The 26139-nt window shown below is 44.4% G+C and overlaps 2 protein-coding genes across 7 annotated transcripts in view; both read left to right on the top strand.

Moving 5' to 3' along the window:
* Positions 1-11429, top strand: part of ppp1r37 (protein phosphatase 1, regulatory subunit 37) — a 56394-nt gene extending 44965 nt beyond the window's left edge. The window contains exons 11-13 of the mRNA XM_041179147.1: positions 1478-2516; positions 3474-3566; positions 3674-11429. Coding sequence (XP_041035081.1) covers positions 1478-2516; positions 3474-3556 — 1122 coding nt within the window. The 3' untranslated portion in view covers positions 3557-3566; positions 3674-11429. The remainder of the gene's footprint in view (positions 1-1477; positions 2517-3473; positions 3567-3673) is intronic.
* Positions 11430-14048: 2619 nt separating this feature from the next.
* Positions 14049-26139, top strand: part of LOC121272541 (CLK4-associating serine/arginine rich protein) — a 48544-nt gene continuing 36453 nt past the window's right edge. For 2 of the 6 annotated variants that reach the window (XR_005941888.1, XM_041179165.1), the window contains exons 1-4: positions 22149-22222; positions 22751-22831; positions 24765-24905; positions 25052-25149. Coding sequence is in view for 5 of the 6 variants with exons in the window: in XM_041179165.1 (XP_041035099.1) it covers positions 24807-24905; positions 25052-25149 (197 nt within the window). In the remaining variant the exon portion in view is untranslated. Of the gene's footprint in view, positions 14136-22148; positions 22223-22750; positions 22832-24764; positions 24906-25051; positions 25150-26139 lie in introns of those variants that run through there. The other 4 variants (XM_041179168.1, XM_041179166.1, XM_041179167.1 and 1 more) reach the window with 4 other exon arrangements.

Here is a 26139-nt window from a genome sequence, read left to right on the forward strand (position 1 = left end):
CCTGGTGTAAATGAGGAGGTAGTGCCTAGGAGACAGCAAGCTTGGGCCATTAAGAGTCTTCATCATACTACTGATTTGTTCTTTTTAAATTTAGCAAAAATAATTGTTAGGTCTCAAGAATAGATTACAGCACTCTATCATCTTGAAGCCTTACAAAATGTTTCACATGGTGAAATGTTATAACCTGGGTTACTCCACTCAGCCTACCTGTGAGAGGACACTTTATCCCGTGAGCCGAGAGCATTTATGAATATAATTCACCAGAATCCCTCTGTTTTCCAGTCAGTCAATGCCTCGAAAAATCTCATTCTTTTTAAATGTCTCCATGCTCTCACCCTATCTACAACTGTTATGACCGAGCAGTTGGTAAAGCTGAGTTATTTTTTTTAAATCCCAAAGGGAAACCTTAAACAACTGTCATAACCTGTAATTTTAAGTGTTATGTTTGAGATGCAACTCTAAATTCAGGAATCAGATTACCAGTTCTCGAGAGGTTTTAAATTAAGTTAAACGAAACATTTTATTAAGTTTCACGAGTTTATATATATGTATACATGGCTACAAATTACTACAATCATAACTTTTAACAAATTCCCAAACTAATCTCCATTAAGGCAACAGCAACCCATAGACTTAACCAGACACCAGGCAAAGCATTTTCACCTTACAAATTCAAAATGAGGTTCTTTTCACTTTGGTTCCTGTGGAGGCTTACAGCTGCTTTGCATCTCACATTGCCTCTGCCCTGCACACACAAAACTGCTGAAGTTATACCTAGCACCACTGATTGAATGTAAATTCTCATTGTATCACCAGCCTCTTTGAACTCCACCATTTAACAATAAAACCCCTTTCATAGTACCAATTTTATTAGTAATATAAACATATTGCTTGGTGTCTGCTAGCTAGGTGGTAGTTTTCACCTCACTTCTTGAATGCTGTATACAAAAAAAATGCAAATGCTCTCTACTTCTCTCAAAACCAGTACACATCAAAGCACCCAGACTAGCTGGCTTTAATCCAGTTAAGACACACCTGCAGACTAAACCTCTATTTTAAAAGAAAAATATTTTCCAATAATATTGCATACATTAATAGCTTCATGACACTAAGCACCTCCAGCCCCACATCCCACCGAGATCTCTTAAGGCCCTCTAATCCTGGCTTCTTTTGTACATCCCCTGATTAAATCGTTCCATCATTGGTGGCCATGTCTTTAGCTGCATGTGGGCCATAAGCTCTGGAATTCGCTCCCTAAACCTCTCCGTCTCTCCAACTCTCTCCCCTTAAGATGCTCCATAAAACATAAGACCTAGTTTTTGGTCACCTGTCCTAATATCTACTTATGTTGTGGTTCAGTGTCAAATATTGTTGCTTACTCTTTTGTGGAGTACTTCAGGGCATTTTACTATGTTAGGGGTACTACATAAATGAAAGTTGTTGTTGTATAACCTTCACTCCCATTTTTTCTCCTCAGGTAAAGAGCTTCATCGAAACTCAGAAGGCTCTCCTCACGGAAATCCAAAACGGCTGTAAGAGGAACTTCATCTTAGCAAAGGAGAAAGAGGAGAAGGAACAGAAGATGCAGCAGTCTGCATCAATGCCCGAGATTACCATGATGGTCTGCGATAACAAGGAGGAGCCCCAGAGGAGCCAGGCCCACTCAAAGGTGGAGGAAACGGCAGATGGATCGAGAAATGGAGTCCCCCAAGAAAGTGTACCGTCTGTAACCGGAAATACTGAAGAAATGGGCAGTGTCAGTGAGTCAAGTGTTACTCCCTCTTCTGTGGAATGTAATACGCAGCCGGCAGCGCAGGACGAGCCAAAGAGGAGACTGACACCACCAAGTGTGGTAGGAATGCCAAGCCCAGGAAAACAGCAGCTTCAACAGCAGGACCCTTCTGAAACCCCTTCTGGAAAGGAGTCGGTCACAGAAGATGATGTGGGTGATGGGAGCAGCCCGGCAACTGTTGGTGAACAGGCAACACAGATTGTTTCTGAATTAAAATCCCCGGGGCTTGAGAGCCCAGTATTTGTCAGCTCACCGATTGAGATCGCGTCAAGAGGCAACGAGCGGCTAGTGTCCAGTCCAGGCAGGGGACACAAAGTCTTCTTAGTGACCAGAGTGGAAAGTCCACCAGAAAACCCTAGTAACCAGGACCTGCAATGGCTGAACAAAGCACTGCAAAGCAGAAAGAACGGGATCTCCAAAAAAGAGACAGAATCCTCGTCGGAGCCTTTGCCTTGCTCAGCGTCAGACACTCCGACAACTTTGACTGTTCCGGCCCCTGCTTCAGATGGTAGCTCCCAGTCCGGGAGCCCATCGGACCTGGACAGAGGGACAGATAACTCTGGACACGACTTTGAGACAGTCTGTGCTAAAGACTGCGATCACACGATACGTGGGACTGCCTTACCAAATGGACTGAAAGTGGAGCTTGTACAGAGACTGCCTGAGCCGACACTGCTAACCACAGGCAAAGATGGCAAAGCAGTGAACTGCAACATTGAGCATGGTGAGTGTGTGCTCTAATGCGTGAAGTCTGACTCCTATTAAATCGGGGCTAATGATCCTCAATTTTATCAATAATGCAATGATCCATGCTCCACTTGTTTCTTTTAAACTGCAATTACAGCACCTTATACCCGCATTCACCACACCGAAACTAAGACCCCCTGCATCACCTCCTACTCTATAACTGTACTTTCACAAGACCTTGAAATTATTTAACTCTTTACTTCTCTTTCACTCTTCAGGTATGTTTCTTGATGCTTAAAAACAACACTCACTATTGGATAACCAGTCCCTTTGTTCAGCAATTTTTAATTGAAAAGACTTCTTCCGTAACCATTAATCTATAATTTAATTTAGGCATATTACAATGTATAATTGATTTTCTCTTCAGCTAATTGGGCAGAGGTCTGATTTACCTGGCAACTGTCCATATAAAATTGACTGAAGTTGAATGTTAGCCTTCTCTTGCTCCCTCACCCCTGCGCCCCCCTGGTTCTCATTGCTGACTACCATGACTAAGCCATATAGTCCCAAAAGGCCTCGAGTTGGATTCCTGATGGTATCTGCTAAATTAACCGATCTCAGCCAAGAGTGTCAAGGAGATACTGCAACAGGCCTCAGTGTGTCTGGGCTCTGCTGAGATCAGTCCCCTTTCCCAAAATTTAAAAGCGTGCCAGCACTCAACGTCCAAACTCTCTCACAAAGCATGGGTGCTTGAGTCAGAGTTTAGAGGGTTCCTGGTGGCTGTGAAACAGTTTCCCAGGACAAATCAGTACTTTCGGCAGAGGAAAGGCTTTTCTTCTTTTTTAAAAAAGGTCTGTAAGAACCATCAGAGGGGGTGGGTGAGGGGGTGGTTTCCAATGTTTTTAAAAACATTTATCCATCCACTTCTGTTCTGACAAAGCGACAAAACCCTGTCCTTCCCCATTCTATTAATAACTTTGATTTGTTTTTGAAGAGTTTACATCCCCCAAAACCGAAAAGGAGCTGGAGGAATTATTGCTGGAAGCGAGCCAGGAGACATGTCGTGAAACATCGTGAGAGTGAGCCAGTAAGAATTTCCAAATATTTTTCTTGTCCCTTGTTGCAGCCTTTGATTCTCACCAATTGATTGTGATATGAGTATTAACTTAAGTATTCATTTTTATTCTTCTGCAGTGTCTTTCGGGTCCTGCTGAATATACTGAGGCTATCCTTGAAGATACCCCACCCCTTTCAACACCACACAAAAGATGTATTTTCCCTCTTGCCCTCTCCTTGCTGCTCTCTCTCGCTCTCTGATTGGAGCAGGGGCCATCAGATTGTTCACTGTAGATCCACTTCATTCATCGCCATACCATTCCATCTCACCTCCAGGGAAAGGATTTCTGTGACCCGACTTCGGTTGGGGTACAAACCAAAGAAAGCGCCACCCAGGAAAAGTTAGATTGCCATTGGACCCTGTCAGATGGGAGTGGTGCCTCGCTGCTGGGGCAGAGACCACCTTGACACGAGAGATGTGCCCAGGGTCACAGTCTGTGACTGGAATCTGAAACTCTAAAAGAGACTGTGAAAGTGTTACTTGTGCTATAGACTTTCGCCCTGATAGTGCGTGCATTGTAACAGGGCTGGGATTAACTTTTATGTACCAGTAAAACTACAAGTAGAATGTCCCTTCCCTCTTAATGTTTTTGCTAGTGACCTCAGTCACGAGCAAGGGGTGGGTCCAATATTCAAGAGACCACACCCTACAGCCCCCCCGCCCTGCCCCTGCAGACCCTGACTATTGTTCCTCACTGCGATCTCTCCTGATAGTGAAAGGATTTGCATTGAAGACCGGTGGGAAGAAAATCAGAAACACTCAACAGATCATTTTCAGCCCTAATACTGTTTGTGTTGTAGTTTGTCAGTGAGATTTTTTATTTTGAATTAGATGCTATTTATTTTTAGTCGTGATGTTTATTGACGTCAGGTTAATAAGTGGCTGTGTGGAGTTTGCTCGAGGAGCTGCAGTTTTAATGCTCTAATTTTAAAGCAACTTTTGAGTCAGCAGAACGATTGTGCCTATTGGAAAAGGCATCAAAAGTCCCTCTGGACCTACTTAGCTGCATCTAGGCATTACTGACGTTGGCAACTGGAGATTAACACTAATTTAACTAGCTGAATTCTAGAAAATTTGGTCAGTGACACTAGACATCTTCCCAACCATTTAGTAAAAATAAGTCAATCCCTAGGGGTTTCAGTATCACGGAGGTTAAACGCAGGGGATGGGAGGTTGAAGATGATGAAAGCTACTTTAATAATTATTCCTGCTAAATTGCCAGACATGCCCAGTGGTGTCTAACAATTTGCAAAATCTTTTCCAGCGACCAAGACACTTTTACTTCCTCAGTTTGACCTGCACTGCAGCATGGAAACAACAATCGGTGTCCTTTTCAGCAGAAATAACCCATCGATGCAGACGGCAGCTGAAATTTGACTAAAATTTGCACCAAAGAAGTGGGTTGTTCTGCTCTTTGTGGCTCACCCTTTTCACTGTTTTTCTGATCTGCACCTTTAATTAGTGTTCAGAGCAGTGCTAAAAATTGTCACGTGAATTGATGACTGCTCAGAGCCAGAGCAATATAATAGTCCCCTTCCTTCCTCCAAGCCTTTGCCTGGCATCCAGCAGTGCTCTTGGAGCAGTGTGGAGAGGGCCTCCACTTTTCCCTCTCTTTTCTATCTGATTATGCAGGTAATTGATTCAGAATCGATATACTTAGCATGTGCTGAAATAAAAACGCAAAATGCTAGGGGAAAAAAAAATCGCCACGCATCAGTCGCATTTTTAAATAGAACAGGCAGGTTATGAGTTTCCTTTACGTCCTCTTCATCAGCCAGTACAGATGCTGACTGACCGGCTGTTTTATTTCTAACGTTTTCTTGTTTTTAAACTTCAAATTTCCAACATCTCTGCTTTATATTTTGCTGTGTGCGGTCCCTCAATCCTCAAGGAGGAGAATAAAGCACACTGCCACAGCACTATGATAATGATGTCCTTATGCATAATCCCAATGCAGCTGCTTGCCTGGTGAGGATGATAGTCCACCCAGTGGGAATCTCCACATGTCAGGAGCAGTGCTGATCCTTAAAATTCCATTTAGCAATTTGTCTTAAATCCACTTGCCCCACCAAGCTGGTTTTTATTCTGTTCTCTGTCTGTCCTCTTTATACCCCCTAAATAAAAGCCCAAGAGATGAACACTATCATGAGCGGGAGAAGGGAAAGACTGGTTTACTGTTCTTGGATAGAACTGACAGGGAAAGCAAGAAACTGCTTGCTTTGATGTTGCTCAGTGCTGCCCCTGGGTACGAAATCACACGCTATAGATTCACACTTCAGCCATCTCCCTCCCGTGTCAAATCTTCACAGTGAAGCCTGAGCAGATTGCCTTACTGGGACAGGGTAACTGAACTGAAGCAATAAGTGTTTTTGATTGCTCCCCCTATTGCAAAGGATGATTGGGGGATGCAAGAAGACCATTTGAAGTTTCTCAATGTAAATTGAGGCGATCTTATCCGGCACTCACTGTCATGTGGGGGTATCCCATCACAGTACCTCAGAATTGATTATGTTGGGGGGGATGGGAGCCTTCAGAATTAATTTCAACGTCAACGTTTTTCAGAACTTCTCTTTGAATCGATAACTCACAAAAAGCAAACCTACTTAGGTTTAAAAGGTACAGCGGTCAAATTGTATCTCGTCACCTACCTGGAATGGGCAGATTGTGCAAAGAATTGCAGGCGGATTCTGTTAGGTGCAGTGGGGACTAGACTGGGTTAGGAGTGGGATATTCCCGATTCTACCTTGGTGTTTCCACTCGCCGTGTTACTACTACTCCCTCCCTTACAAAGGGAGAGGCTTTTCAGCCACGAAAGCAAGAGTCAGGAAATATTACTCATAACAGAAAGATGTGAACTCTGCTGGAACACAATTAGGAGTAACTTTTTTAAAACTCGTTATACAAAAAAAAAATGTGCATTCAAGGTTTCAGACAGGCTGCCTGGGTTCCCTTCGGCATTAATTCATTCAGGCTTTTGATTACTCCAGAATGGGAATTGTCCTTTTTGGAACTTTGAGAAGGCGATGCCAGCATGCTGTGTGAATATCTGTTGTGTCCGTGCATTTTAACCTCCGTTGTGTCTCAGCTGGGTAGAGTTTATGTGGGGAAATCCTTTTCTGATTCCTTCCCCCGAGAATAGGATGCACATTCGGAAACCATGTCGTCCACCTCCTGAAGTTTGAAGTTTACTAAGATTCCTGCGTTGGTTGTTCCCTCTGAGTGTCTAGCAATGGCCAACAAAACCTTCTGAGGTAGCAGCTGAAAGTCTGCCTACGAAGGTCATCCCAGAAGCGGTCATTTTATCTTTGAGAGCTACACAAGAAACTCGAGGAGTAGAAGTACAAGTTGTCACTGCCCTCGGATGTCCCACTTGGATAAATGTTGTCCAGGTCATCGATTCCAAGCACTGGAGGATGAGACTAACGTAGGCTTTAGTTAAATCACAGGAGGACGAAGGTGCAAACTGACTGCCTCAAAGACTTACAACAATTGTGATGTGCAGCCAATGGTACGAAGTGGCATGTGACTACCCCCACCCTCCACTTGAGCTGTGACCAGTGCTTTAAGGGTGGCAGTGGTGAAAAACTGAGGGAGGATGGAAGTGAGGAGAGGGGCAGATCCTAAAGCATGCAAGCACGTCCTCATTTTGTAAAAGAGTATAAATAATACCTGTTTTGTGGGAAGGACGGGTGGAGGAGGGGGTGAGGGTGTTTCTCCATGACTAATCCAAATTAAACGGGAGGATGGCATTATCCCTGAGGAGTGTCAGAATCCAAACGTTCTCTAAAAGTGCAATAAATGTTTCAGGGCAGTGCATCAAGACTTACTGCATGCAAGTTACAGCAAGATATGTATAAATTAATGCTGTAACTTCCAGACGCTGAGGTGCAGAGAATCTGATTTATAGTCTAACACTATGTATAGAGATGAGCGTGAACTGGTAGCGCTGGGCTTCTTCACGTTTTGTTTCCTGATGTTTTCTCAGTCAGAGGTTTGTTGTGATAATAATTGTGTTTTTTTTTTGCAGTCTCTGTTTGTTGTGGCAACTCTTGTACACGTTGTCTGTCTTAGAGATGTTGGTTCAGGCTCACCCCTGCCTAAATGGACTGGGGTTAGCGGGTTGGGGAGGGGTGGGGGGGTTGCTAAGGCGGGTAGGTGGTTCGTGTGCACATCCTGGCAACTGTCATTGAATAATTGGAGCCCGGACAATGATTCCTTTTCATTTCAGTGGGTTTCCTTTTTTTGTTTTGTTGTTAGAAAGGTGAAAGAGGAGTTGTCCACAGTATTGGATACCCTCTTGTCACAGGTGAAGCAATTCGTACTGGTCTCTGGTGCCCAAAGTCCCATTGTTCAAGTCCCAAACAAGAATGCAAATATTCATGCAAAAACAAAAACTCATGTTGCTATTCCAGCCTTTGAGAATGACACTCGGGAGTCCGCACCTGAAGTGCAGTGCTGGGGATACAGCGGCTTAAAGTCAGCTGTTTGCTTTGTAACTGATGAGAATGAGTTGATAATCCTACTGGGTAATGCTACCGCTACCTATTTCATGTCCCTGTTTCACAGGACAGGCTGAGTCTGGTTTCCATTTCAGAAATTTCCGAAACTGTACAGCAGGTCCAAACCCAGACATGCTGTATAAATGGAATACACTCTGGGACTCGCCTCATTATAAGGTGCCTATTTATTTACAGCTGTCTATCGATGGGCTATGCCACTCCCATTCTCTTTTGTAAATCCTGAGAGACTGATGTGTTTCCTGATCTGATCGGCAAATGTAACTGATGTAGATGTTTATGATAACGACGCTGATATAGGGGACTGGGTGGGCTTGTCCTTTAAGTGAACCGAATGGCTGTTAGTTTTAAGAGAAGCAATTTTGTTTTTTTGGAAGGAGGGTGGAGAAGCTAATTTATTCTGTGGCTGTGCTGTTAGCATTCAAGCCACATGTTTGGATCTACAACAGTAACCTTTTTAAAAACTCATTTTGAGGCCCTCGACAGATAAGTGAACTGCATTGTTTACCACTAAGCTGTACCAGACCTGGAAAATCCAATCCCCAGCTGGGACAGCAGAAGGGGTTCCACATCGGTATCAGCACCCTGGCTGGGGTGCAGAAGTATCAGACACGGTTGCCAGTTCTCTTGGCCCCCAACACCCAGTGACCAGGAGGGCGGGCTGGGTGAGGACAAGTGTTGTGCAGAGAATCTGATTTGTCCTGCTCTGGGGCACTCTGTCTAATGCTGAGTCTAGAATGACCCAAGGGTTGGCATTGATCATAGAGCTGGGTGGCAGTAAGAGTCAACACCTTTGCTCCGTGCAAAGGGAGGAGCCAAAAAGCAGAATTTTGTTCGCTGGCTGTTAACAGTTTGTTTATATTCAATATGGGTCTGAACAGCACTGACTGTTTCTTCCTGTAAGGGAGAGAGATGCACACACACCTGTAAGCAAGGTGAATACAGCCAGTAGGCACCCACTGAAATGAATAGGAGGGGATGTGACTTGGGACACTAAAATTTATTGGGATCTCTAAATCGTGTAGTAGTTGTATGATCAGGAATCACAGTAATTGCGAACGCTGAAAACAGAATGGGGGCCAGGGAGAGTAACAAAGATTTTCTACAAAAACAATGATGACTTTTGCCAGGATTGGTGTTGGGGTATAGGATGGTGAGGGGGGAGGGGAAGGGAACAATTGTCCTCGGCATGACAATTGGTGGTGATTTCTGATAATACTGCTTTTAAATGACTGTTATACCATGTGAGAGTTATTGGGTGGAAACGATGGCCCTCCCAGTGTGGGGAGTGCATCAGATGTGATGCTGCTGCCAGCAGATTCTGAGCAGAGATGGTTGTTTTCCCCCTTTCTGCCAAGCAACACAGTCCAGTATTCTGGACAAGAGGCAACACCGACTTCATCCTCATATTCCTGATCCCACAAAATGTTTTTCTTTTTCAATAACACCAGTAGGAGATTCCTGGTAATCAGCTCATGTCCCCAATTTAAATGACCTTTTGCTATGTCAGTGATTTCCTTGCAGGATCTGCCCCTAACAATGCTCGCTGAGTGAACATGGATAGAGGTTTCTCAAACTGTTGCACAAAGATGGAGGAAGATGGTGTGATCCAGGAACAGGATTCTCCCTGTGTACTGATGGGTACGGATGTGAATTGAGATGTATTGATTCCACAGCTAAAATAATTTTCACAAAGGAAAATAGGACTGATAACTACTTAGAATTCCTATCGCTCCTAGACCAATAATTCCCTCTTTTTTTTCCAGCTCCGGATTTGGAGTGAATTGGAGGCTCAGGAAACTGGGGCTAGACCTGCTTCAGAAACCAGGCTAAAATGCTTTTCCCTACTGGGCAGGTGTCTATAGGTTGATTTACTCTCTCCTCTTGTGCAGATGCCAACTCTGTCAAAGTGCAGTCTCACAGTTGCTGGTAGGTCTCAGTACTCTGATCAAGCGGATATCTGTTCTCCGTCCCTCCGTGACCCTTTGTGATGCTCGACACTGAACCTCGGTGGGCTGCTTTACTTAGTGAAGCATTAGAGCAAAGTCTATAGAGTAGCACGCTTAAGTCAGTATACAGTAACCAGGAGCATGGTGGATTCTGGTTGACAGACCTGCTCTGATTCTAGATGCTCTCAGTTGCTATCCAAAGTGCTTTTGTGTATGAATCTCTGACCACTTTTCCCTCAGGAGCTAAAGAAAAACGCTGGCTGTGTGAATTCTTGCCTCGCCAAAGGACACCCAACATTTCTGTTTCTTAATGACATGGTGGCAACACCATTCACTAGACTTGGCCACTTTGCACAGCTGCAGTATCTGGTATTGCAGCAAGGCCAGGAACCATGCTGGGAAGAAGTCCAACTTCTGTTCCCATGTGTGTCTCTCTCTCTCTTTCTCACTCTCTCTCCCCCTCTCCCTGTGTGTGCGTGTCTAACTCCATATCTAACTTTCTTCCATATTGGTTGATTGATTGGTTGGCAAGTCAACTCTGATTGGCCGAGGTGCTGCCGGGAGCCTTTGGTTCCCCGTTGCTTTCTCCTCAACCAATCAGCACCCTTGTCTCCTATGGTATAAATCGTAGTGATCATTTGAAATTTGGTATTCTTACATTTGTCCTGATGAGTGCACGACAAAAAGCTTTGGCAACAAGTTCTTTCTTCAGCAAGATTTCAAAATTCTCAATTTTGTCCCATCATGCATAATTGATCTTCCACTTTATGTCCCTCTGGCCTTCCAATTTAAACTTGCACCACCATAAATTGCCCTAACCATTTCATTGGCAGGTAGGACCAAAGCAGCAGCCTGTTTGCTGTGATTATTATTGCCTTCCCTGGCCTGAGAAGAGTTTAGACTGACCTTTACCATGCCTTTTTGTTGACCATCAGACTGACTAATGCTGCAAAATGGTTTTTTATTTGCAGTGAGGCTCCCTTTCATTTTTAATAATTCCTGGAACGTTATTTTTTTTTTTCTTTTTGGGGGTATTTTTAAAGGGAAGGTCGTCTCCCTTTTTATCACTAACAGTGGAAGCTTTTGAAGGCCTTCTGGAGTCGGTGTTGCTTTTTGTTTGCCAATGTACCCACAGGTGATGGAGCATGCATCTCTGCCCATGATCAATGTATGTTGATGCCTCCTCAAGTATCTGCACTTGTACAAAATACTTGATTAGTCTATTGATTCTGGGCAAGTGGACATATTTCCACTGAGCCTCTCCAGGCTCTGAAATGAACCTAGTGCAATTATGTGAGTTTTACAGCATCTTTTGGGTTTATTCAGAATCTTGGTTAATAAGTAAAAATAAAAAAAGATTTCTTAAATTATGCTGTGTCGCTTTGTGTTTCTTTTTCTCTTGCTCCCCTCACAACACTCATCAACCTGGAACATAAACTGACCCGGTCCCTCTTCAAGAATAGAATGTTCTTCAGATTGTCCCACTGTGCTGCTGGACTTTCATTTGCTGCCCTACTTGGTGCCTAATAAGGAAAAATTTGATTTATTCCTCCTCTTCCTGCTTATTTTCTCCCCTCTTGAAGGTGTCAATTCATTTCCAGAGGTGACATTCCTCAGGGTCCAATATGCACCACAGCTCATCAAGGCTTCTTTGACAGCGCCTCCCAAACCCGCAACCTCTACCACCTAGAGGGATGAGGGCAACAGGCACATGGGAACACCTCTACTTGCAAGTTCCCCCTGAAGTCTCACGCTGTCCTTATTTGGAAATATATCACCATTCCTTCACTGGCGCTGGGTCAAAATCCTGGAACTCACTCCCTGACAGCACTGTGGGGGTATTTACACCACGTGGACTGCAGCAGTTCAAGAAGGTCGCTCACCACCACCTTGAGAGCAAATTAGAGATGGACTATAAATGCTGGCCTTGCCAGCCATCTCTCATCCCATGAATGAATTTTTTTTTAAAATTCCATTCTTAAGAGCCTCAATAGAAAGTGTCAGCTATTCCATCATGTAACTCGTTGGCTGTGCAATAGTTTAGGACATCCCCACCATCATGAGTGGTGCTAAAGCGGTGCAAGTTCTTTCATTTGGAGGACATCAGAGATGAATCAGATTGCTTCCTTGCTCAACATCTGCACATGACTGCTTTCAGAAAGGATTACTGGATTAACAGTCTGCCTAAATGGAATCCAACTCAACACACCATGGACTTAACCTTGAGGGGACTTCCCTGGCCTGTGTGCTGTATGGCTCAGTACCATATTGGATGCTTTACTCATTAACCAAACCATCTGGAAAGTTCCCTTCCCCTCTCCTCAGCATGTTACGATACATTGTGACATGTTATTGCTGCCTGGTTGCACCTGGTGAATGTCCATTAAATCAGAGTGCAATCTATCCCTTTAGCTCACTGCTTGCTGTTTGGCCACCTCCTGTCTATGTTGCTATTCAGCCTAGCAAGTCTGTTCCACCATTCAAAAGATCTGTATCCTAGATTTGGCTAACAAAAAATCCTTATTGCTCTCTGTAATGTTCTTTTTTTTAATTTGTTCATGGGATTGGATGTTGCTGGCTAGACTGTGGGTCTGGAGTCACATGTAGGCCAGATAATTTCCTTCTCTAAAGGACATTAGTGAACCAGATGGGTTTTTACAACAATTGACGATGGTTTCATGGTCACCATCAGGCTTTAAATTCCCATTTCATTATCTGCTGCGGTGGGATTTGAATTGGGGTCCCTAGAGCATTATCCTGGGTCTCTGGAACTCCAGTCTAGTGACAATAACACTATGCCACCGCCTACTTCCTGCATTAGGTAGCTATCATGTTGGGGATGGTGATGAGGAAAAGCCAGCATTGTCTGACTTGGATCTCTGCAATAATTCCTCCGGTGCAGATACTGTGTAGTGGCATTGATGGTAGATAAACCAAATGGGATGATAGCACAACTAAAGGTAGAAAATACTGGAAATATTCAGCAGCTCTGGCAGTGTCTGTGGAGACAGAAATAGGATTTTATTTTGTGGTGGATGACCTTTCATCAGAACTGGGAAAAGATAGAAATGTAATAGGTTTTAAGCGTAAGAACAAGGAGCAGGCCATTCAGCCCCTCAAGCCTGCTGCGCCATTCAATAAGATTATGGCTGATCTGATAGTAACTTCAAATCTGCATCCTGCCTACCCCCGATAACCTATTACCTCCTTACTTACCAAGAATGTATCTGCCTCTGTCTTAAAAATATTCAAAGACTTTGTGGTAGGGTGAAAAACAGGAGATTGAATCTCTAATAAATGCAAAATACTGCAGATGCTGGAGATCTGAAATTAAAAACAAAGTGCTGGAAAAAAACTCAGCAGGTCTAGCAGTATCTTGGAGAAAAAAACAGTTAACGTTTCAAGTCCGATACGTCCAGCATTTCGGTTTTAAATCATCTTCTGTTTGTTTTACCACCTCCTCCCCCGCTGCCACCATATTTAAGTTGCTTAAAACATTTCTCACCTTGCCTAGTTCTGATGAAAGGTCACCGACCTGAAACATTAAGTTTTTTTCTCTCCACAGATGCTGCCTGACCTGCTGAGTATTCCCAGCCTTTTTAGTTTTGCCTTTATTTCAGATCTCCAGCAGCCGTGGTATTTTTGCTCTTGAGATTGCAACCGAGGTCGTTTCGCAGTCCCAGAGGTGCCCCTTAAATATGTCCTCGTATTTGATCATTTAATCTGAACCTGGAGAAACCAAAGTGGGTGATAAGGATCATAATGTGAGGTGAAGCATCACTGACGAGAGCTGGGTAGTCTTAAACTGCCAAGGTCATAGCTCAGGTGATTGCATTAGGGTGACCTACAAACATGCCATAGTTCAGCTGAATTTGTTGTTTTCTCTTCTTTAAAAGAAAGCTGAGAAGTTATGAGACTGAAACCACCACGTGATGTCTGGGTTTTTTTTTTAAAGCACACTTTAACCAGAGGTCACGATTCCCTGATGTGGCTGCTAATTGAGACCTGAGGGATGTCCTCTTGTGATACGTGCATCGTTCAGATTGGTTGAAGTTGACACTGAGGATGTTTATGTGAGCACCAAGCGTTTATAAGCTTTTTTTTTGGCGCTAATTGATGCTTAAAAATTAAATTAATTAGATTCTAAGTAAAAACTTTCTAATTACATGTTTTTGTGCAGGAGATCTCTGTATAAGTGTGTGTATTGTAAACAGGACGAAAATCTCTGGGTAAAATTGTTTTGCATGAAGGGATAGGAGGGAAGTTAAGAGGACACCTTACCAGCCAAATACAGGCAGGCATTAAGTGTATCATTTTGATGGATGGGGAAAGCCTCCCCGAGGCTAAGTAAGATTGGTCCAAATACAACAACAAGCAAGAAGGTGGAGCTTCCACCATCTCATTATAATGACACAGGAAACTGACACCCCCTAGAGGAAGGCAAAGCAATCAGCTCTGTTCCTCTAATGTAGGATGGTGAGGTCTTGAGTTTTTTTTTCAAACTATTACAAAAACTGAGGGGAAAAAAAAGAAGAGAAAGGCTTGTATTTATGTAGAACAAAAACAAAAACAGAATTACCTGGAAAAACTCAGCAGGTCTGGCAGCATCGGCAGAGAAGAAAAGAGTTGACGTTTCGAGTCCTCATGACCCTTCGACTGAACTCGGCGGAGAAGGAAAGAGTTGACGTTTCGAGTCCTCATGACCCTTCGTCGAAGGGTCATGAGGACTCGAAACGTCAACTCTTTTCTTCTCCGCCGATGCTGCCAGACCTGCTGAGTTTTTCCAGGTAATTCTGTTTTTGTTTTTGTTTTGGATTTCCAGCATCCGCAGTTTTTTTGTTTTTATCTTTGTATTTATGCAGTTCTTTTCATGATCACTGGATGTCTCAAAGCGCTTTACAGCCCATGAGGTACTTTTTGAAGTGTAGCTGCTGTTGTAATGTAGGAATCGCAGCAGCCAGTTTGTGAAGCTGAAATAGATGGATTTTTAATCCGGGAATCAAGGGTTATGGAGAAAAGGCAGGAAAGCGGAGTTGAGGATTATCAGATCAGCCATGATCTCATTGAATGGCGGAGCAGACTCAATGGGCCAAATGGCCTACTTCTGCTCCTAGGTCTTATGGTCTTTACACAGCAAGCTCCCACAAACTGCAATGTGATAATGGCCAGATCATCTGTTTTTGTGAGGAATAAATATTGGCCAGCACACGGGAATAACTTCTTTGAAGCTCCTCTTTGAAGTAGTGACATGGAATCTTTTGTATCCACCTGAGAAGACAGACGTGGCCTCAGTTTAAGGACTCGCCTGAGCCATGGCACTTCCAACAGTGCGGCACTTCCAACGGTGCGGCACTCCCTTTTATGATTCTCACTTGACGAGAATCACCTAAGCTCAAGATGTGAAGTGGACTTGAACCCAAAACCTTATGACTAAGAGGCATGATTGCTACCAACAGTTGATTTGCTAACAAAAGAGACATTAACATACTCAGTATATACTCTGCTAGGTGGCCAATGATGCGAGGTGTCTAACCATGAATTACTCGCATCAATTTATATCCATCTTCATATCCACTTATATTCCGATGCTTTATGCTGAATTTCTGGGCTATCAGTTCTGTGGGAGACAGTGGCATAGTGGTAATGTTGCTGGACTAATAATCCCAAGGCTCTGGGGTCATGGGTTCAAATCCAGCAACAACTGGTGGAATTTAAATTCAGTTAATAAAATCTGGAATTAAAAGCTACTCTCAGTAATAGTGATCTTGATAACTGTTGTCAATTGTCATAAATACCTATTCACTAATGGGAAGGAAATCTGCTGTCCTTACCCAGTCTGGCCTGTATGTGATTCCAGACCCACAACAATGTGGTTGATTTGTAACTGCCCTCTGACATACCTAGCAAGCCCCTCAGTTCAAGGGTTGACCTTGCCAGCAACACTCACATCCCATGAAAGAATAAAAAAGACATAGATGAGCTATTTTTAATTCTACTTGTTGATGATATCTACTCAAGAATTTGCCATTTTAGTAACGAGTTGATATGGCACCTTTAATAGAGTGAAACGTCCCAAGAAGCTTCACAGCAGCATTATCGAATAAAATTTGACGCGAACCACATAAGGAGATATGAGGGCAAATGATCAAAATTGGTCTAAGATGTAGGTTTTAAGAAGCGTCTTAAAGGGAGGTGGAAAGGTTTAGAGGGGGGAATTCAAGAGCTTAGGACCCAGGCAGCCATCAAAGATGGAGAGATTTAAATTAGGAATGCTCAAGAAGCCAGAATTAGAGGAGCTAAAATATCTCGGAAGATTGTAGGGCTGGAGGAGGTTACTGAGATAGGCAAGGGCGAGGCCCTAGAGGGATTTGAACACAAGGATGAGGATGTTAAACTTGAGGCATTGCTCAATCAGGAGCCAGTGTAGGTTAGTGAGCAAAGGGGGGGATGGATGAGCAGGACCTGGTGCGAGTTAGGACATGGGCAGCAGAGTTTTGTGTGAGCTAACATTTGCAGCGGGTAAACTAGGGAGTGTGTTGGAATATCCAGAGGCAGCATAGGATGGGGTTTCAGCAGTAGATGAGCTGAACTGGATTTATGTGATATGGTATTAATAAAAAAACAGTAGCTCCTAACTTTATTGTGTGACTACCTACATTTGGCAAGAAGGGGTTAATTTGGTCACTCAGTAGCTAATGCATTTGGGGATGGGGCTGTAAAAGTTAATTTCTGAACTGGTTGATGTAAGGCACTTTGCTGTGACAAATTATAGCATCTAACACTTTCCCAGATAGGAATGGGGTAACTTGGAGATGGTACACTAATGATGAGTCACAGTGAAAGGATTAAAGTTTCATCTCATAAGATCATAAGAATTAGGAGGAGGAGTAGGCCATTTGGCCCCGCGAGCCTGCTCTGCCATTCAATAAGGTCAAGGCTGATCTGATTGTGGCCCCAACTCCTCTTTCTTGTCTGTCCCACTTAAACCTTGACTCCGTTATCAGGCAAAAATCTATCTAACTCAGTCTTCAATATATTCAATGATCCAGCCACCACTGTTCTCCGGGGAAGAGAATTCCAAATAGTAACGATCCTCAGAGAATAAATTTCTCCCCATCTCTGTCTTAAATGAGAGACCCCTTACATTTAAACTGTGCCCCCGGTTCTAGATTCTGCCACGAGGGGAAACATCCCCTCAGCATCTGCCATGTCGAGCCCCCCTCAGAATCTTATACGTTTCAATAAGGTCACCTCTCGCTCTTCTAAACTCCCAACGAGCATCAGCCATCTTCTTTTGCCTCACCTCCATTGCCTGCTAAGTGGGACTATCCTTGCTTTGATCTATTATTACCTGATGTAGCCAGAGAATCTCAAGCGTTGGCTTCTTATCCACTGCCCCCATCCCTTACATTTACCTCTGCAGTCCCCAAGATCTGTGCTTGGCTCTCTCCTCCTTCCCCCCAAACTCTTTGCACCACCTACACAGCACATTAGGAGTCAATACTCTCCACTTGCCATCATGGATGCAGCAGCTGCAACAACACTGAAGGTACTAGACACTAGCCAGAACAAAGTAGCCCACATTTATTAGCACCTCATTCACCATCTTACACAATCACTCCTTCCAAGACTGGTGTGTCTGTACCGTCTACTAGGTGCACTGCAACAAAGGCTGCACCTTCCAAATCCACAATCTGGAGGAACAAGGGCCGTAGATGCATGGGAAACCTAAACAATCTCCTCCAATTTGAACACCATTCCAATCTTGACATATATTGCTGTTATTCCACATTCTTCACCTCTCAGGCCCTAAGAGGGCATTGGCAACCATGAACTTCCATTGGATAGGTCCATGATGATGCTTGGCAAAGTACAGCAGTGGTTTGCTGTGGCCTTCTGCAGTATAGCTGAGCAGCAAACTCTCCCACTCTTACCGCCTGCCGTCAGGCGTATTGGAAAGATTTACAGGCTGACAATCAACCTGTTTGGCCACATTATGAACACACCTTCCATAGTAATCAAGTCTTGAAGTGGGACTGGAACCTGGAGCTTCTGGCCCAGAGGTAGGGACGCTACTCACTGCGCCACAAGGTCCTCCCCTATTCCCCATCAGTGGGTCAAAATCCAAGAACTGCCTCTGCCAGGGTACAATGGATGTACCTTCACCACGTGGACTCTGGCAGTTCAAGATAAGGGTCTACCACCACCTTTACAAGGGGAACTAGGGATGGACAACAAATGCAAGTGAAAGGTACTAGGAAATTTATACCCATCTGTAGATGGCAGCCTTGTTCAATGGTAACCCCTGTCAGAAGGTTCAGGGGATCAAGCACCACCCCAGAGACATAAGCACAAAATCTAGGTTGACACTGCAATGCAGTACTGAGGGAGTCTGTCTTATGAATGAGATGTTAAACTGAAGTCCTGTCTTTTTTTTTCTTCATTCAGGGGATGTGGGCATCGCTGGCTGGGCCAGCATTTATTGCCCATCCCTAGTTGCCCTTGAGAAGGTGGTGGTGAGCTGCCTTCTTGAACTGCTGCAGTTCATGTGGTATAGGGTACAACCACAGTGCTGTTAGGGAGGGAGTTCCAGGATTTTGACCCAATGGCAGTGAAGGAACGGTGATATATTTCCAAGCCAGGGTGGTGAGTGACTTGGAGGGGAACTTCCAGGTGGTGGTGTCCCCATTTATCTACTGCTCTTGTCCTTCTAGATGGTAGTGGTCGTGGGTTTGGAAGGTGCTGTCTAAGGAGCCTTGGTGAGTTCCCGCAGTGCATCTTGTAGACGGTACACACACTGCTGCTACTGTTCATCAGTGGTGGAGGGAGTGAATGTTTGTGGATGTGGTGCCAATCAAGCAGAGCTGCTATGTCCTGGACAGTTTCAAGCTTCTTGAGTGTTGTGAGTGCTGCACTCATCCAGGCAACTGGGGAGTATTCCATCACACTCCTGACTTGTGCCGTGTAGATGGTGGACAGGCTTTGGGGAGTCAGTTGGTGAGTTATTCGTCACAGGATTCCCAGCCTCTGACCTGCTCTTGTAGCCACAGTAATTATATGGCTAGTCCGGTCCAGTTTCTGGTCAATGGTTAGCCCCAGGGTGTTGATAGTGGGTGATTCAGTGATGGTAATGCCATTGACCATCAAGGGCTATGATTAGATTCTCTCTTGTTGGAGATGGTCATTGCCTGGCACTTGTGTGGCATGAATGTTACTTGCCACTTGTCAGCCCAAGCCTGGATATTGTCCAGGTCTTGCTGCTTTTGAACATGGACTGCCTCAGTATCTGAGGAGCTGTGAATGGTGTTGAACATTGTGCAATCATCAGAGAACATCCCCACTTCTGACCTTAGAATGGAAGGAGGGTCATTGATGAAGCAGCTGAAGATGGTTGGGCCTAGGTCAATATAAAAGGCCCCATGTCACTATTCTACAAAGTGTAAGGGAGCTCTCCCTGGTGTTCTGGCCAATATTTATCTGTCCAGCAGTATCAATAAAAGAAACAAGTTATCTGTTCATTTAAGGACAAAACAAATAGGCACAGCATTAGGCCATTCAGCCCCTCAAGCCTGCTCCGCCATTCAATAAGATCATGGCTGATCCAATTGTGGCCTCAGCTCCACATTCCGCCTACCCCCAATACGGAAACCAAAACTGTACTCAGTACTCCAGATGTGGTCTCACCAAAGCCCTGTATAACTGTGGCAAAACATCCCTACTGTTATATTCCATTCCCCTTGCAATAAACAACATTCCATTTGCGTTCCGAATCACTTGCTGTACCGGCATACTAACGTTTCCTGATTCATGTACCCAGACATCCTTTGGACCTCAGACTTCCACAATCTCTCTCCATTTAAATAATATGCCGCTTTTCTATTCCTGCCAAAATGGGCAAGTTTCCCACAATATACTCCACCTGCCGGCTTGTTGCCCACTCACTTGGCTTGTCTATATCTTTTTTCAGCCTCTTTCTGTCCTCCTCACAGCTTGCATTCTCATTCAGCCTTGTATCATCAGCGAACTTAGATACACTACTCTCTGTCTCTTCACGTAAATCGTTTATATAGATTGTAAATACCTGAGGTCCAGCACTGATCTTTGTGGCACTCCACAAGTCACAGACTGTCAGCTTGAAAATGCCCCATTGATCCCTACTGTCTACTTAGTATCCTTTAACCAATCCTCTATCCATGCTAGTAAATCACCCCAAAAATATGAACCCTTATTTTGTGTATTAACCTTTCATGTGGCACCTTATCAAATCCCTTTTGGAAATCCAGGTATACTACCTCTACTGGTTCCCCTTTATCTATCCTATTAGTTACATCCTCAAAAGACTCTTAATAAATTGTCAAACAGGATTTCCCTTTCACAAAACCATGTTGACTTGTTCTAATCATACAATGCTTTTCCAAGTGCTTTGTTAAGACTTCCTTAATAATAGATTGTGGCACTTTCCCGATGACTGGTGTCAGGCTAAGTGACCCATTTTCTCGTTCCCTCCTTTCTTGTATAGCATTTGGACATTGCTGTTTGTGGGACCTTGTGTGCAAATTTGCTGCTCTGTTTCCTTATATTACAATGGTGACTATACTTCAGGAATACTTCATTTACTGTAAAGTTCTTCGTGATGTACTGAGGTTGTGAATTGTACTATGTAAATGCAAGTTTGTTCTCTCTACTGATGTGAAGTAGAAACTCATCCAACTTGCTGATACCTAAAGATCTCAAGTATAGATTTCCAAAAGACATTTCCAAAGTGCGTACAAGTGGACTGCTGTAATTTGAAGAAGAGTCATACGGACTCGAAACGTTAACTCTGTTTCTCTCTCCACAGATGCTGTTGGACCTGAGTTTTTCCAGTATTTTCTGTTTTTGTGACTGCTATAGTTTAACCAGCTGACAACAACTTATATTTAAACCCGTTCAATGTTACCAGAGCTGCTTCTGTCCAGCAGAAGTAACAACCACAAGAATCAATTGCAGCATTGATTTGCAGCGTTACCTGAAGTCAAGTATGAGAAAAATCTTTGCCTTCAGTGACAGTCTGCACTCCATCAATTACTTAAGCTGGCCAGTTAATGGTCAGGGTCAGCTGTGGCTCAATGGGTAGCACTCTTCCTTCTGAGTCTGAAGGCTATGCATTCAAGTCCTGGACTTACTTAAGCTACAAGAATTTACATTGATACTCCGTTGCATTAGTGAGAGAATTGCACTGTCTGAAATGTTGTCTTTCAGATGAGACCTTAAACTAAAGCCCTGTCTGCCCTCTCAGGTGGATGTGAAAGATCCCGTGGCCACGAATTTCAGTTCAATTTTCACTGGTTTCCTGGCCAATATTTATCTCCCAATCAACATTACAAAAACAGTTTACCTGGTCATTATCACATTATTGTTTGTAGAATCGTGCTGTGTTTCCTACATGATAACAGTGACTTAAACTTCAAAAGTACTTCATTGACTGGTGCTTTGGGAATTCCTGTGGTCACCTGAGGTTACGACCAAAGTGAATAACCACATACTTACCCAAATTAAACTCCATCTGCCAGTTTGTTGCCCACCCACTTAACTTATCTGTATCTTTTTTCAGCCTCTTTGTGTCTTCCTCACAGCTTGGTCTCTAGATTTAACTATGAACTTTGATGTTTCATGTTGCGGGGTCAGCAGCTCCTGCTGACATCCTCCAAAGGAGAGCCAATACTTTGCCCATAAAAGCACTCTTTGGGACCAGTTAGTTCAGTTGGCATATGGTTCAAGATAACACCAACAGTGTGGGGTCGGTTCCTGTTCTGGCTGAGGTAGACTTGGGACCTGCATCTCAGCTCTGACCCTGAGAATGGAAGTCAATGGCAAACCACCACTGACAAGAAAAAGGCTCAAGAAGCATCAGCAGATAATGAGCCAAGGACCTGCCATCTGGCAGAGCACACCTGAGAACGAATGAGTGAAAAGCACTCTTAAAGTGGTGGACGAGAGACTCCTCCTGCGGAATTATTGTTGCAGCAGAATTGCCGGAGGAACTCTTTTGGCTGCAGTACCTGGAGCGGGGCGGAAGTGGCCGGGGGAGCGGAGGGTACAGCGGGGCGGAAGTTGTCTCAGCGGCCAGGGTTAAAAAAGGGGGGGAAGAAAAGATGGCGGGGCGCTGCTAGTGTTTCAGGTAAAAGCTGCAGCTGGAGTGGGGCCTGGGGATGGGGGAGCTGGTGGGGGTGGGGGCAAGACTTGTACCGACAGGGGTGAGAGGGGCTAGGGAATGAAAGCCTGGGAGCAAGGGCTGGAGCCTGGGCCTGGGCCTGGGAGCAAGGGCTGGAGCCTGGGCCTGGGAGCAAGGGCTGGAGCCTGGGCCTGGGAGCTGGAGCCTGGGCCTGGGAGCAAGGGTTGGAGCCTGGAACCTGGGAGCTGGGGAGGGAAGGTCAATGACTGGCCTTAGGGGGGAGGAGCCACTGACCCTAATCCAGGGAATCCTCTCAAATACCTTCCACCACAATAAATTGGGTGAACTGTGCCAAGATGCATTCTTGTTTTAAATGTGTGATCTATTGGAATAAAGCACATAAAATGCTGGGAGTCACTTGCAGAGAGAGAGAGATAGAAAGTTTCAGGTTGTTGGAAGTCCTTCCAAAGACCTGGGGATCCAAGTTTTTCATTTCCTTGCTGACACCTGTCTCCTTGTTCTGTCTCCCTCCAGATTGAATGCCGCTACCCACTGCCTGTCTTTTTACCTCTTTTTGCAGAACCGCTTGTTGCCCCTACTGCACAGGTGAAGTGAGTAAGTAATGTTTTTATAAGGATGCACAAAAGGTCAGGAGAACCTTTCCCTTGGCTGCTGTGTCTTCGGCTGCTTGAGTTTTACTTACTGGAATACGTTCCTTCAATTCCCCCAAGCTCATCATCCCCTTCTTTGCAGCCTTCCTTAAAACCCAAACATTTGGTCATTTCTTGGCACTGTGTCCATTTTCTCTGGGCCTCAGCAAAATGCCTTGGGACATTTTTCTAAGCTAAAGGTACTATGGCCTCAACTTTGGTGATTCTAAACTTCCTCCCTGATCCTCTTACCCTCCTTTGAATTCACTGTCCTCCCTAAATCTATCCCTCTGTGTATACTATCTGTATTTTCTACCATTTTCCTCCATTGGTTTACTCCCATTGGTTACAGCCCCAACATCATTTTCTTCTGCATCAGAACCAACAAGATGAAAGTCTTTTCTCCCTGCTTCACCTACCCACACCCACACACACTCCCCTTCACACACACACCCACCCACCCACCCACACACATCCCCCCCCCAATCTTTTGGATGTGCATTTTTAAGCACCCAACTGCCCAACCTTTGACCTTCTATTTGCCACTATATATCTGCAGTTGTCAATCTGTTTTTGGAGACTGTGGTGTGGTGGTAATGTCGCTGGACCAGTAATCCAGAGGCCCAGGCTAATGCTGTGGGGACACCAGGTTCAAATCCCACCACAGCAGCTGGTGGAATTTAAATTCAATCCGTAACGGTGACCATGACAGCTATCATTAGTTATCATAAAAACCCATCTGGCTCAGTAATACCCTTTAGGGAAGGAAATCTGCCAGCCTTACTTGGTCTGGCCTACATTTGATTCCAGACCCACAGCAGTGTGGTTGACTCTTAACTGTCCTCTGAAATGGCTGAGCAAGCCACTCAGTTCAAGGGAAATTAGGGATGAGCAACAGAAGCCAGCATTACCAGCAATGCTGGCATCTCACGAAAGAATATAACAAAAATAATGCAAGTTGTTGATTGGTGCTTGAGCACAGTTCCCTGTCTCCTACAAGCTTTAGTGACAGCACTTGACCCACATTCACCGTCCCCGGAATTAAGACTATTGAAGAGCTGATCTCAGCTGGTGGCAACAGTCACTGAGCAATGTCAGAGGAGATTACTGGCACATACATCTACAATCTGCAATGTGTTAAATGTCCTATGTTTGGACACACCTCCTGATTTGGGGTTGGCCAGGGATCAAACCTGTTATTTGTGGCTCTGTACCACACTTGCAGGTCAGTTTCTCACTATGCATTGAAGGGCAACTTGGCCGTACATTTTCCTTGGTGCAAAACCTGAGCACTAGTCATTTGGAAATTGAAATGTGGAGGGGAAATGTGTGTGCACGTGATATTGATTTATTCACTTGTACATGCCAGATGTCAACCTGTACCAGCAGCATATAGGAAAGTCCACTGCCCACATCATAACTCGCACCAGGTCTTGCTCACCCTGAGCTTGCTGACCTACTTTGGCTCCCGGTCCAGCAATGCCTCGATTTTGAAATTCCCTTCCTTGTTTTTCAAATCACTCCATGGCCATGGCCCCCTTCCTTATCTCTGGAACCTCATTCCACCCTGCAGCGCTTTGTGATCTCTGTGCTGCTCTAACTCCGACCTCTTTAATACCCCCGATTTCCTTTGCTCCACTCTTGGTCCCTAAGCATTGAAATTCCCTCCTTTTAACCCCTCTGTCTTTCTATCCCCTCCTCCTCTAAGATGCCCCTTAAAGCTAGCTGTTTGACAAAGCTCTTGACCATCTGCCCTGTTTCCTCCCTATGTGGCTCGGTATTAAATTTTGTCTGGCAACGTTCCTGTAAAACGCCTTAACTGCATTCAAGGCACTCTATAAATGAAAGTTGTTGTTGGGCGCTGGTTATTGAACTGTAATCACTTCTTTCCCCTTCAGACTTGCCGTTTTGTGTAACTTGTGTCACACTAGGAGCCCAGAATGTGGCACGAAGCTCGGAAGCATGAGCGCAAACTGCGCGGGATGATGGTGGATTACAAGAAGCGTGCAGAGCGACGCAGGGAGTACTACGAGAAGATCGTGAGTTTTTTTTTGCAGCATTCACTGTTTCGATTTGGGTTTTGTAACGTTCGGGGCAGTTCATGTTAAATTTTCCTTTTTTTATAAAAACGCTCAGAAAATTATTTTTTGACATGAACGGTGCTCTGCAATCTTTTGATTTCCAGAAAAAAGATCCAGCACAGTTCCTGCAGGTGCATGGTCGGGCGTGTAAAATCCACCTGGATTCTGCTGTGGCCCTCGCTGCAGAGAGTCCCCTCAACATGTGAGTAACAATGTCGGGTTTACTAGACTGTTAAGGGGCTGTTAAATTGTTAATTTACTTGTTTTATTAGTATACTCAGAGTATATAAAAGGGACTGCTGGGACGCAATGTTGGTAGGTAGGAGGCAGGGTAATGTAATTGTATTGTTAAAATTAAGATAAACAGGCGGAGGGCACTGATTCATTAAGTATCTTGAGCACATATGAAAAGGGACTGGCCGCTGGCTAGTTGGTCTAAGGGTATGATTCTCGCTTAAGGGTTTTCATATGTGAGAGGTCCCCGGTTGGAATCCTGGACGAGCCCTTGCGTGTTATCAGAGTCGCTGGTGGGGTTTTACATAAAAAGGGACTTCCCCTTAAAGGGGCTGTTAATTTGTTAGTCAGTTTACTGGTTTTATTGGTATACTCAGTGTATATAAAAGGGACTGCTGGGACACTATACTGGTAGGTGGGAGGTAGAGTTATGTAATGCTGCATTGTGTCAATAAACCTACTATCTGTGTCCAAATTCATACTTTGCAATCTGGTCTGGTATCCATTTAACATAGATTGACAGGTGTCAGATTATTGTAGTCAAAGAAAGATTTGCGTTTATATAGCGCCTTTCATGAGCACAGTACATGCCCAAGTGCTTTACAGCCAAAGAAATAATTTTAAAGTGTAGCCATTGGCTACCACATTACGTTTTGTGCCCAGCACAAATTATCCCACAGAGAGCAGAGTGATAATGACCAGATAATCCATTTTTTAAATACAAGTCAGGAGAGAAATATTGGCCAGAACACCAGCTGCTGTTCTTTGAAAAAGCATAATGGGATCTTTTGCATCCACCTGAGGGGGCAGATAGGGCCTCAGTTTAGCTTCTCACCTGAAAGGCAGCACCTCCAATAGTGCAACACTCCCTCAGTACTACACTGGAGTGTCAGCCGTGATTTTTGAGCTCAAGTCCTTGAGTGGGACCGTATGTTGTGTTTTGGTGCTGCTATCTCCT

Source organism: Carcharodon carcharias, chromosome 34, assembly GCF_017639515.1.
Source record: "Carcharodon carcharias isolate sCarCar2 chromosome 34, sCarCar2.pri, whole genome shotgun sequence".
NCBI classification, from domain to species: Eukaryota; Metazoa; Chordata; class Chondrichthyes; order Lamniformes; family Lamnidae; genus Carcharodon; species Carcharodon carcharias.